Source organism: Miscanthus floridulus, chromosome 11 (genome assembly GCF_019320115.1).
Source record: "Miscanthus floridulus cultivar M001 chromosome 11, ASM1932011v1, whole genome shotgun sequence".
Classification (NCBI taxonomy): domain Eukaryota; kingdom Viridiplantae; phylum Streptophyta; class Magnoliopsida; order Poales; family Poaceae; genus Miscanthus; species Miscanthus floridulus.
In genome coordinates, this window is record NC_089590.1 from 59,308,816 (window position 1) to 59,321,357 (window position 12,542).

The 12,542-nt window shown below is 42.6% G+C and overlaps 2 protein-coding genes across 2 annotated transcripts; both read right to left on the bottom strand.

Annotated features, from left to right (window-relative positions):
• Nucleotides 1–1,288: 1,288 nt before the first annotated feature.
• LOC136492028 (uncharacterized) lies at nucleotides 1,289–3,415 on the bottom strand. The gene has a single exon (XM_066488188.1). The coding sequence runs from the start codon at nucleotides 3,413–3,415 to the stop codon at nucleotides 1,289–1,291; it is 2,127 nt and encodes a 708-aa protein (XP_066344285.1).
• A 3,710-nt stretch (nucleotides 3,416–7,125) lies between these two features.
• On the bottom strand, nucleotides 7,126–10,906 carry LOC136492029 (mitochondrial import inner membrane translocase subunit TIM22-3-like). The gene is made up of 5 exons (XM_066488189.1): nucleotides 10,876–10,906; nucleotides 8,451–8,515; nucleotides 8,288–8,360; nucleotides 8,129–8,182; nucleotides 7,126–7,434 (listed from the first exon to the last, which is right to left on the bottom strand). Exons 1-5 carry the CDS (start codon nucleotides 10,904–10,906, stop codon nucleotides 7,205–7,207), a joined length of 453 nt encoding a protein of 150 aa, XP_066344286.1. The 3' UTR covers nucleotides 7,126–7,204.
• Nucleotides 10,907–12,542: the final 1,636 nt, after the last annotated feature.

The window sequence follows — 12,542 nt, forward strand, 5'->3', positions numbered from 1 at the left end:
AAGAGGTTTTAATTAAGATTTGTTTAATTAAGTTAGAAAATAATATCATAGTCCAAAGGTATACAACAAGGGGAAATGTAAACATCTTGCTTAATAAGAAAGAGTAGCATTAGGTACAAATGATAAGTGATACATTAGTTACATGATAAACAATCTAGCGTGCTACAGTCCTTCCTTGTCCATCATGGCGCACCCAGGGCAAAGAGGTTTGCGGGATACTTTTCTCCACATTTTTTATCTTTTCTTCAAACTTTGTAAAAAGAGACATCTCGCTGAACTGGTTAACATCCTCTAAATCCATTACACCATCAACTCCTACAATTTGTTGCTTTCCAGGGATTGCTACGTGCTTTGGCTTTTGGGTACTTTTCTTTTCATTCGTAGATAGAATTTGTTCCACATAGAACACCTGTGCAGCACGGTTAGCAAGGATCCACGGATCATCTTTGTAACCTACTTTACTTAGATCAAGAACTCTTTGGCCATAGTTATCCACAGTGACATGTTTATCTTGAACCCATCGACATCGGAACACTGAAATCTGCAGGCGTGGACCATATTCAACCTCCCATATGTCATCAATGAATCCAAAGTATGTAGTTTCTTCACCAGTTGTTTCATCTACAGCCTCACATCGAACGCCACTATTCTGTGCCATGCGCTTGGTGTCCCTAAAACTGGTGGAAAATGTGAAGCCACTAATGTCATAGCTCTGCCATGATATGACCTGGCTTGATGGTCCAGATGCTAAAATCTTGATGGTTTTTGATTCATCTGTCATGTCCAAATTCTTTAGCCATGCGGTGAACCGACGCTTGTGTTCCTTGTGTACCCAATCATTTGTGCATCCTGGATTCTCCTCATGAAGCTCTTTCATGTGCTGCTTGGTGAATGGGTCCATTATTATGAGTTGTTGTAGTATGCTGTAATGTACCTCTAGGACTATGTTGTAATCTGGTGGGATGAATGATTTCCGTCCCATCCTCCCTCGTCCACCAAGCCTTCCCTCATGTCGCAACGGAGGCAAACCAATTGATACCTGGTCTTTTAGGAGATTATTACATAATGGTCCTCCAGACTCAATGGCCTCTTCTGTAGTGTATGCCTCTATCATGGAACCCTCCAGATGAGCACGATTTGACATATAGCCATTCAATATTGACATGAAACGCTCATACGTCCACATTTCATGGAAATACATGGGGCCCAATGCCTCAATTTGAGGCACCAAATGAACAATAAGGTGTACCATGATATCAAAGAACGATGGGGGAAAGCACATCTCCAACTAGCTCAATGTCTCTGCAGCAAATTTCTGTAGGGACTCTAACTCATCACCGATAATTACCTTATCAGATATCTTATTGAAGAAGTAGCACAACCGTGTGATTGCCATCTTTAAGAACACTGGATTTATAGCCCTGATGGCAATAGGAAGAAAAGTGGTCAGCATTACATGACAATCATGTGAGTTGTAGTTGGTGAGTGTAAGGTCTTTCATCGAAACAAGACTCCTTATGTTTGAGCAGAAACCAGATGAAACTTTTAAATTCTTCAACCACACACACATTGCATGTTTCTCCTCTCTGTTCAGGTTATAGCTTGCTGCCGGTAGATGGTACTTCCCATTCTCTAGGAGTACAGGGTGAAGTTCTTTTTTGATCTTTAAATGTTGCATGTCCAAACATGAATTGAGACCTTCCTTTGTCTTGCTCTTTATGTCTAGCAAAGTTCCAACTACGCTGTCAAACACATTCTTCTGAACATGCATACCATCGATCGCATGTCGTACGTCTAAGTCTTTCCAGTACGATAAGTACTTAAAGAAAATAGACTTCTTCTTGAATGTGTCCCCCTCATTTGCCTTCACAACCTTTCTTGGTTTCCCATCTTTGGTCTTTTTTCCAAACACAAACTTGACATTCTCAACTATCTTATACACTCTGTGCCCTTTACTATAACCTGATGGAGCAGTAGATTTTGATTCATCCATATTGTCAAAGTACTTATTCATCTTTTGTAAGCGGTACTTATGGCCTGCCGGTAGCCACCTCCTATGCCTCATGTGCACTATCTTGTTAGATGGAGGAAGAGACACGTGCCATGTTCCATCTATGCACTCTACACAACCAACCTTTCCCTTGAACTGGCCTGATAATGAGAAGAGAGCAGGATAATCATTAATTGTGACAATAATAATTGCTCTCAGTGTGAATGTCTCTTTGCGGAACGCATCGACCATTTTCACACCCACTTCCCATAGTATTTGCATCTCTTGCATTAAGGGCTCTAGAAATACATCCATATCAACTCCAGGTTGTGTAGGTCCAGAAATAAGAATGGTTAGCAAAAGATATTTTCTTTTTTGACACAACCATGAAGGAAGGTTGTATATTGTCATGATCACTGGCCATGTGCTGTGCGTGCTGCTCCTCTCGGCAAATGGATTCATTCTATCAGTACTCAGAGCAAACCTTACATTTCGTGGATCCTCGGCAAAGTCTGGATATTTCTTATCGAATTCTTGCCATTGCTTTGCATCGGCTGGATGTCGTAACTTTCCATCATCTTTCCTTTCATCAGAAGCATGCCAGGTCATAAGTTCCGCATCATTAGGGTTTGCAAACAAACACCTCAAACGATCAACCACAGGGAGATACCATATTACCAATGCAGGAATTCTTCTCAACGCATAATAGTCCACTTTGATATTGCTAGTGGGCTTTGAACGTTTGTCTTGTTGAGTCTTTGTTTGCGTCTTCTTTCGCTTCCTCCCTGAAGAAACAGAGGCTGCATTCTCTTCCTCTCGATAATCTTTATTCGTCTTGTACCTACTAGCACCACAGTTTGGACAACTGTCTAAGTCTTTATACTGATCACCCCGATATAGAATACAATGATTTCTACATGCGTGGATCTTCTCAACACCCATCGTAAGTGGACTGACTAGCTTCTTTGCATAGTACGTGTTAGCAGGCACTTTGTTCTCCTTAGGAAGAAGGTCTCCAAGTACACGCAATAAATCATTGAAACTAGCATCGGACCAACCATATCTAGCCTTAATCGTCAAAAACTGAAGAACAGCCCGTAGTGTCGACCACTCTTTGGTACAACCTTTCGACTCGTCGTACAAAGGCTCTTCTGCTGCCTTCTTCAAGGCTTCCATTCGCTTCATGAAGAATATTGATGGATCCGCACAACGGTTCATTATTGCCTCTAAGAAATCTGCATCTTCAATGGCATCAGTGTTAACATGCTGAGTTTCATTAACATCGGATGTAGAATTATGAGTTTGATTGACATCTGGCATAGCATGATGGGTTTCATTGATATCTTGCATAGCATCACATTCATTGAGATATGGCATTGGACCCTCCACATTGATGTTACTTACAGTGTTGTCAGTTGTCCGCATATAAGGTGTAGAACTACCCTCACCATGTTTTGTCCAAATCAAGTAGTCCTCCACAAATCCTCTACAAACCAGATGAGAAGTGATTGCTTCCACATTGTCAAATACCACAATATTTTTACAGTCTGCGCATGGACAACATATGTGCTTCGTCTTTGTTCTCTGAGCATGTATCTTCATGGCATCAATAAATTTTTGGACCTCCACTACATAAGATGGGTCTAATCTTGATAAGTTGTACATCCATAATGACCTCTCCATATTTATCTGTAATTAGTTAGGAAAATATTGTATGTCACTCTAAAAACAAAACGAAAATAACCCCTCATAACTAAGATTCTATCCTCCATCAATTAAATAGATATGAAAACCTACCTCTTACAGAATTTACAAAATAAAAAATTTAAATAATTATTTAAACTCATTTTTATAATTATAAGAATTAATTAAACGGAGATGGCATCTTGATTAACAAACCCTAAGTATAAGCAAAAATAACAAACCCTAATTAACAAACCCTAAGTACATGAAATACTAACTAACCCTAATTAATAAACCATTAATTACTAACTAAATTAATTAACTAACCCTAAGTACATGAAATATCTAACCCTAAATAATAAACCATCAATTACTAACAAAAATTATTGAAAAACCTAAGGTACATGAAATAATAACTAACCCTATTTAACAAACCCTAAGTATAGACAATAATAACTAACCCTAATTAACAAAACATTAACTACTAAATTAATTCATAAACCCTAAGTACGTAGATTAAAAAACTAAATTAATTCACAGTTTATAATTACAGGAAATAAGTATAACAATTGACAAGACTTTATAAAGTGTTAATCATTATTCTATTACATAGATCTACTCACAAGAATTCTAAAAAGTATTTATTTTCTATAATCCGAGCAAGATACAATTTACTATGAATTTACAAAAAAAAAGCTAAAACTCTCTCCCTTGCCCTAGCTATGAACCCTAACCCTAACCCTAGATTTAGAGCACCTCCAATACAAGAATTGAACCAAAGAATCACTAAAAAAATGGCGGCAACGACACTAACTAACCTTTTGGAAGTTTCTCACCAAAGAAATGAAGTTCAAAACCTCCCCCCTTGGAATCGCCACTTCTCTGTCCGCCACTGTGCACACAGCACGCGAGTAACTGTTCTTGTCTGGAGGTGGACGAAGGGAATTTATAGCAGCATTAACACAGGCGGTTGGTAAGGAGGACCGCCTGTGTAAAACAATTTACACAGGCGGCTCTCCTATCTCTACCGCCTGTGTAAATACGTGTATTTTTACAGGCGGTTTACAATGACAACCGCCTGTGTAAATACCATTAGCCTGTAAAAATACACGTATTTACACAGGCGGTAGAGATAGGAGAGCCGCCTGTGTAAATTGTTTTACACAGGCGGTTCTCTTGCTGGGCCCACCCTATTTTTTGTACTGGCGTCATGAAATTGTGAACCGCCTGTGAAAAAAAAACAACGTGCCAGCAAAAATGATTTCTATAGTAGTGGCAGCACGTCAGCCTAATCATCTATAGAGTCAGCACCTGGAGTCCTGGATAGAGTCGGCACTGGCATTTCCCTCATTTTCCAACACGAACACGATTAGCCTCGCTTCTTTTGATTATTAGATCATGCATGCAAACTACTCCGCGTGAGCCTCACATGTACACAATATAAGATTGCCCCCACTCACCACGCATGCATCATGTTGGTCACACATGGTCTCTTCTTTCTTCTCCTTTTTTTTTTGAACCTTTCTTTCTTCTCCTTTTCATTAGCCAAGCATCACGCTGGACCTATCACGGGGCCATATTCAACACCTAGCCATTTTTAATTGGCCATCACATGGCCCTTCTTTTTATTATTATTCGGCCATTACATGACCACTGTAAAAGACAGCTTAAGGTAAGTTGGGTCACTTAAAAATAATACGTACACTAAAAAGTAAACACAACATGGTACTGTTGATGCCGATTAGGGTCACATACCAGCGAGGACTAGTATGCTTGAGGCCACACACATCCTAGCATGCAGCAAAGACAAACATCGAGGCCGACCATCAAGTCAGGCGTGCGATGTAGACGTTCGTTCTTCGCCTGAAAAGCTCACGAACACCTCCCAAGAAGACCCGTTATGGAGAAGAACAATGAGGTTGTGCTAGGTCGGTAAGGCCACCTAGTACGTCAATGAATCTCGTCGAGAGAGGTGCTGGACAGCAAAGGGTTGGAAGAGATAAAAGTGGGGAAAGTAGTACTAGGTAGATTTTGGATCGATTGTGTATGGTTAATCTCAATCGGCCATGATCTAATATATATAGAGATGGTGATTTTTTCTAGTAGGAAACCTTCCCAAGTCGTGATCTAAGTATTTAAGCATGTTTGCAAAATATCAAGGTAAATTCCCTTCCCAAATATGATAAAAAAAATTCCCTTCTCAAATCTCTGTACTTCCTTTCTAAATGTTAAAATGTAATATGAGCTTTTAAAAAGGTGTACTTTTGTCTCGTGGTGAGGCTAAGGGAACCTCCTCCCTCTTCTCCATGCGACCATAGGGTGGGCGCAGAGAGCAGGTTAGAGCTTTCCCAACGCTCCAACCCGGGATTGTAGCCTTGTCAGGACATGTAGGATTGGACGCGACGTGGAGAAGAGAAAGGAGAAAGCGATGGCTTGCAGAGTAGACAAAAAAGCAAGTGATCCGTGAAGAGAGAGATTAAGAAAGTTGTGGGTGAGCGCAAAGAAATACTCTTTTAGTTGGAAAAAGCAAGCAGACTAGCAACAGTAGTGAGTATAAAAGTACTTGTACTAGCCTGTTGCCTCCGTCCAAACTTACATGGAAGGTTACTTTTACTTGAGACCACCATGAACTGCTTGTGTTGTTATTGCCCTTAGGGCTTCCCCAACGCAAGGACGTGGCGTACTGCCCTATACTCCACCATGATGCCAAACATCCATGTCAAAAAGACTTATAGCCTTGCAATGCGCAGAGTGGCTTGCAGAAGAAGTAGTGATCTCATCAGACCAAAAGATGAAGCTACTACAGGAGATGTGTAGGGAGTGTGGTCCATGGAGAAAAAGTAGAGAAGTGGAAAAGAATAGGAGAGATTGGAAGGGGACATGATGTGATGGTGCAGTAAAAAAGCAAAGCTGCTTTCGATGGGAGTGTGTTAACCAAAGAGCACAGCTATCTACGCGTACCGGTCATTTTAGCCCAAGGCCAACAGCATGTGCTGCCTCCGTTGGCAGTGCCCTTATAGAGATGCAGCTGTTGCTGCTTCTTCTGAAAAGGGAGATGCAGCTTCAGGGATCGCGAAACCAGGTAAGAAAGATTGATCAGAGGTTGAGAGGAATCTGAAATGGAAGCAGTGTTGATTGAATGCCTAGTACTCCTTTCATAAAAGGGTGCAATTCTCACTTTGCAAGTCAAATAATTTTGAACTTTAACTAAAGTTATATAAAAAATACTATTTACCATGGTTGTGGTAATTCATGTTGGCTCTAACTGGTGAATGTCGACTAGGTAATTACGGGGCACGATATGTGGGTACAACTCCGAAGAACCGACCAGTTGAACAAAGGACAATCTACTCCCCTTATTTGCAAAATTGTTACATAACAGGTAGAATCATCAACACTAGCAAAACACTACCTTGGGAACATACATTTGCCATGAAATAAACAAGAAAAAAAGAACTCTGATTGACCATTGACGCATTTACAAGGACACGTTCCAGAGTAGGTAACTAGGCGTCACTCCATAAGGATAACTCAGTTTCCCCGAAATTTGGATGACAAAAAGTTTTGGAACTTAGAAAATTCGTCCATCGCATCCGGAAGGGGAAGTGTGAAGGGAGGAAGAACACTTTGTCCAGCCTTCAGATCCATCACACCTGTCGCAGCCGGGAGCGCCAGCGCAGGCTGCTGCTTGTTTAGCTTCTCAATGATGTAAGAGAAAGTCCCAAAGGTCAGGCAGCTCTGAATCAGAGTTTGTGGTGCACCTGAAACCCAATAAAAAAAATGTGATATTGATTTCAACAATTACTGCACCGGGCCATCATATTCTAAGAAATAAAAAACAAGTGAGCATGACAAATTAACTTGAATGGAATGCAAATAGTCAATGTATGCCATGGACATCAACAGAAGATGAGTAATTGGAATCTAAACATTGATACTCCATAGTGCACAAGAGACAAATCACAATTGATTATGGAGGCATCCTAAGGAGATATCAAAATGCGGAATTGTTAAGCATAATAAGCATCAAACTTTCTATTCGTGACAGACAGTCGGACCATTCAATCTAAAGAAACAGGCATGCCATCAACTAACACAAGTTTACAACCAGCTTCCTCTAGTCCCCGGCATAGGAAGGTTTCTATGCTATGCTCCAAAGGTCAACCAGATCAAGGGTTGCAAGCAAAGGTACAACCCAAGAACCACACATATGAGCAAGTGATCATAAAATTTTTAACACAGACATTGTGTTTTCACTTTTCAACAAACAGTGTCAAAATTGCAAAGAGCATATATAAAAAAGAGCAATTGTCTCATAGCCAGAACTCGGCATAAACAATGTGGCTATTGTTTATGTAACCTTTGTCCTCACCAGGCCATAAAGGAACAGGCTGTGCAGCAATTGTAAATTAAAACAGTTCAAAGCTATTGATTGCACATTTCCTGAAACTTTACCTGGAAAGCTCAAAGCAAGGCCAGTACAACAGCCTGCGACTCCTGCATTGATTCCTGGAAATAAAATAATTGACATGTTAATGCATTCATGCATTTTTAGCATTTTATTAATCCAGAGGAATAAAAAAAGAAACAAACAGAACACAGACAAATACAAACCATCATCTTTTCCACGAAGTTTTCTCAAAGAGCAGGCTACCAAACTTTGAACGCCAGCAAGAACAGCAAATACCTAGATCAAGAAGGCAAGATTTACACCATGAGATGTTGGTAAACAATAGGCACAAAGTGGTATCCACATGTGGAAAGAATATCCTTATACCTTAGCAGATGACGCAGCATCAGGAAATGATCCTTTAAACCCCTTCATCATAACCAAACCTTTACCTGAAAAAATAAAGAAAATAGAAAAGTGGAGCTATCTGATTATACATGTAGGCTTCACAGCAGAAGACCAAAAAAGGATAACAAAAACACAACCTGGAGCTAGACACCACCAGGATTCCAGGACCCACCTAGCACTTTTTAGAACACTGTGTTAGTTAAAATATAGGATCTTGTGCTCACTAATCCAATAAGTCATACAGGGGATCTCTACCGATTGTGTGATTCTATAGTTGTTGACCCTCTAAGAAAGAGCATAAAAATAAAGCTACAGCCGAGAATATATGGTTTAAGCAGAGGGATACTGATCCACTACCAGTGCTAACACAAATAAAAGCGTAATAATTTTCTAGAAAGGGCTTTATGGTGCCAATTTCATTTAATATGGTGATGACTGTAACATCAGTTAAAAGGATTAAGTTCTTCATATCTCAGTTTTGGTTTCTTTTTGCTTCTTCACAAATCAAGGAAGAAGTTATTTGGATGAACTTTTTCTTTTACATGTGAGGATTCAGATCAGGCCAGCATTGCTCACGTTGAACCATATATGCATTTGAAGGGCTAAACCAGATTTTGGGATATAACTCTATGGATAATTTATGTATAAAACTCAAGTGAATTGTAGCTTTGATAATACCAGTAGTATTTCCTATTTGGTACAAGCATCTCTGATTTCCTATTCCGGTCTTCTCTGAAGAGGAGCTATCTTTCAATTTCTACTTGTAAGCAGTGAATCAAATAATACAGCTGGGGCCCAGACTGGTTTGAACAAGAGAAGATACAAGTCAGGGTTCTGTATGGTCAGCTGTGTGTGATGATGCAGAATGAACTAAGAACACAAGATGGCATCTGGTTGGCATGATGGATGCTGAAAATACAAGGTTATGCCATCGGAATGTAACCAGCATTATTCCACTTATCTAACCTTAATTTAACTTTTGCAGCTCACCTTTATCCAATTTAATCACTAATGTAGATCCCCACTTGCATAGGGTTGTAAGAAGACCCAATTTCCCAAATTAAACTAATCCTCACCCATGCAGGGCAGGTAGAGTAACAGAGCAGCAGATGTGAAATGCTCCAAACACACCTCCAGACCTTCTCTTTCATTAAAAAACAGATATGCTACAGAACAAATACTCCAGAACCATCCAACTCACCAACTAAGTATTCAACTATGGACAATACATCAATTTGAAAACAGATTACCTATTAGTTGGGTTTCTGTAAACTTTTTCAGATAACACAAATACCCATGCAAGTGAAGCTTTTCCAGGCTGAGAGTCTCAGCCCTAAGTCAAGTGATATCTGACTGTGTGAATCAAGGTTTAGTCATTTTTAGTTTCTTTTATTATTTTAATCCTTACTTGTTTCATGAATACAGCCAATACTAAACCTCTGTACGGTTACATGGTCAGGCCTCAGGAGTCATCAGGACAAAAATAAAGTGAATAAAACAGAGAAAATTTCACCCCCCCCACATTTCAAATTTAGACATTTATTGAAACCAAATAGTCCCACTTGAATCAGATCTTCTCTACAATCTGTAGAAACTTAGACAACACAACACTAATCTAACAAAACAAAGTTCTAAATGGTGCAATTATAGACCAAACAAATGAAAACAGTTCCTAAGAGCAGAGTTGTACAATAAAGACCACAAATTGGACCAGGGCACAAGTACCTGGCTACGCCCAGGATGAACAATGGCCATATCAAAACAATACTTATCACACCAATTGGGAGGCTAAAACGATAAGGTTTGCATTGTATTGAAACGTTAATGCATCTGCTCTATATTGGTGTGAATGGGAGCTATCCTACCTGTCGGTGCAAAAAGTGACCAACTAGTAAATATTTGTAGTTTTGCTGTACGTTATGATCGGAGGTGGCCTTAGCACTCAATGACACAGGATTTATACTGGTTCAGGCAACGTGCCCTACGTCCAATCGGGGTCGGTCGGCGACTTTATTCCTGAGCCCAGGTGCTCGAAGTCTGTAGTGAGGTTACAAACGAGAAGGAGAAAGGAGGGGGTATACAAGAGGTTCGGAAGGCTCCAACCGGAAGGGTTGCGGTCGGAACTCGGTGGTACTGCGGTTGTAAGGGGTTGGTGTCGATCTAGTGAGCCTGAGCTTGAAGAAGTCGATCTCCTCTTGTTGGAGGGAGCGCATCCCCTTTTATAGATGAAGGGGGTGGCTTTACAGGTGAGAGGGGGAGAGTACAGATATTTCTAAGTCTTGCTGCCTACGGTGATGAAAACTGGATAATGGTTGAAGCCACCCAATACTGTCGATGTCGTTGTAGGATATCAAATGTGTACGGAAAGTCGAGCTATCTTCTTCGGGAAGGATGACGCCGGTACCTGCAGAATACTTCTGGATGCCTAGTGGCATGTGAGGAGCTGTGCTATGTTCACCCGGTATGACAAATTCTGGAGCTCATACCGCAATCGGTGTCCAGAGACACGCTGAGGGGGCTTACCATATGGGAGTTTCTAGTGGCCCCTACAATACTTTGTGTCAGGGTGGCTGCAGAGCACTGCTTCGTGCAGGGTATGGTCCCTGGTACAGTGGTGTTGACTTGTGAGCCATGCCTTGCCTTTCTCCGCACGCCTTCTGGTTCTTTCCGAGCGGGCGTCCCCGGTCGGATGGTCCCTAGTCGGCCCTTAAAGCGTCGGTCGGAGAAGAGCGGTGAGCAGGCTTCCTGCGAGCCCGGTCACGGGGTCGAAGTCACGGGATCAGAGTCGGAGGCGGTCCTTGGGTCAGGCTTTCCAAGCGGAGGTCGTGCGGAGGCAGCCGGGGCCTGACGCTAGCGCTCCGATCAGAGAGGCCGTTCGGAGCCGGCCTGAGCCTGAGCTAGCGCCCCGGTCGGAGAGATGGGCCGAAGGCGGCCTGGGCCTGAAGCGAGTGCTCCGGTCTGTTGGTTTTAGATTTTCGGGCCGGTCCAGAAGAAAGAAAGGCCGTTTTCCTAGGCCGAGCCCTAGCGTGGAAGCCGGTCCCCGAGGGACCCTGGGTTTATGAACCCGACAAGAGCCCCCAGACGATTTGGACAGAATCGTCTGGGGGATTTTTGTCTTGCCGGCGGGTGCGCGCGAGCGCACCCGCGGGTGTAGCCCCCGAGCCCCAGGTGGTTCAGACTGAACCGGTTGGGGGTGTTGTCTCAGCATGCGTTTATGCATGTTTTTTAGTTTGAGACGGAATTTTGTTTAACCATGGCGTCGTTGTGCAGCCGAGGTGTTTTTAAGCGTGGGGATTGGATTGAGACAGAACTTAACGATCCCGGCGTCGGTGCGCGCCGAGGATCGGACGAGGAAGTTTTTAGTTTTTGAAACAAGCCCTGGCATCGGTGCGCGTCGTGAACGGAAATAACTTAGTTTCAGATGCAACAGAGTTCGATCTTTGGCGTCGGTGCGCACCGTGGGATCGGGTAAGGTGGAGTCGCGAGTATACCCAGGCATCGGTGCTCGCCGTGGATCGAAAGAGCTAGTTTTAGTTAGTGAAGCCGTCTGGAGCCATTACGCGAGTTAAGGAGTCGCGGTCCCAAGAGCCATAGCCAGATGTCGCCGATCCTGTCGACGCGAGTTAAGGAGTCGCAGTCCCAAGCCGTAGCCGGATGTCGCCTATCCCGTCGACGCGAGTTAAGGAGTCACGGTCCCAAGCCGTAGCCGGATGTCGCCTATCCCATCAATGCGAGTTAAGGAGTCGCGGTCCCAAGCCATAGCCGGATGTCGCCTATCCCGTCGATGCGAATTCGGAGACGCGGTCCCATGGCGTTTAAACCCCCGAGCCTTGTCGGGCCTTCGTGGGGGCTGTGAGTTGTTTTTGTGCTACCCCATCTGGTTCCTCACAACCAGAGGGGCTGAGTTTCATCGCCTGTCCCGATCGCTCAGGCTCGAAGACTAGCTCGGTGAGCTCGCTAACGGGTGTGATCGAGTGGAATCCGGGTCCATCATTCGTGACGGGGTCAGCATAGCCCTCTTGTGGCATTCCACTACTCCTTTACCTGTAGCCCGATAGATGCCTAGGTCGT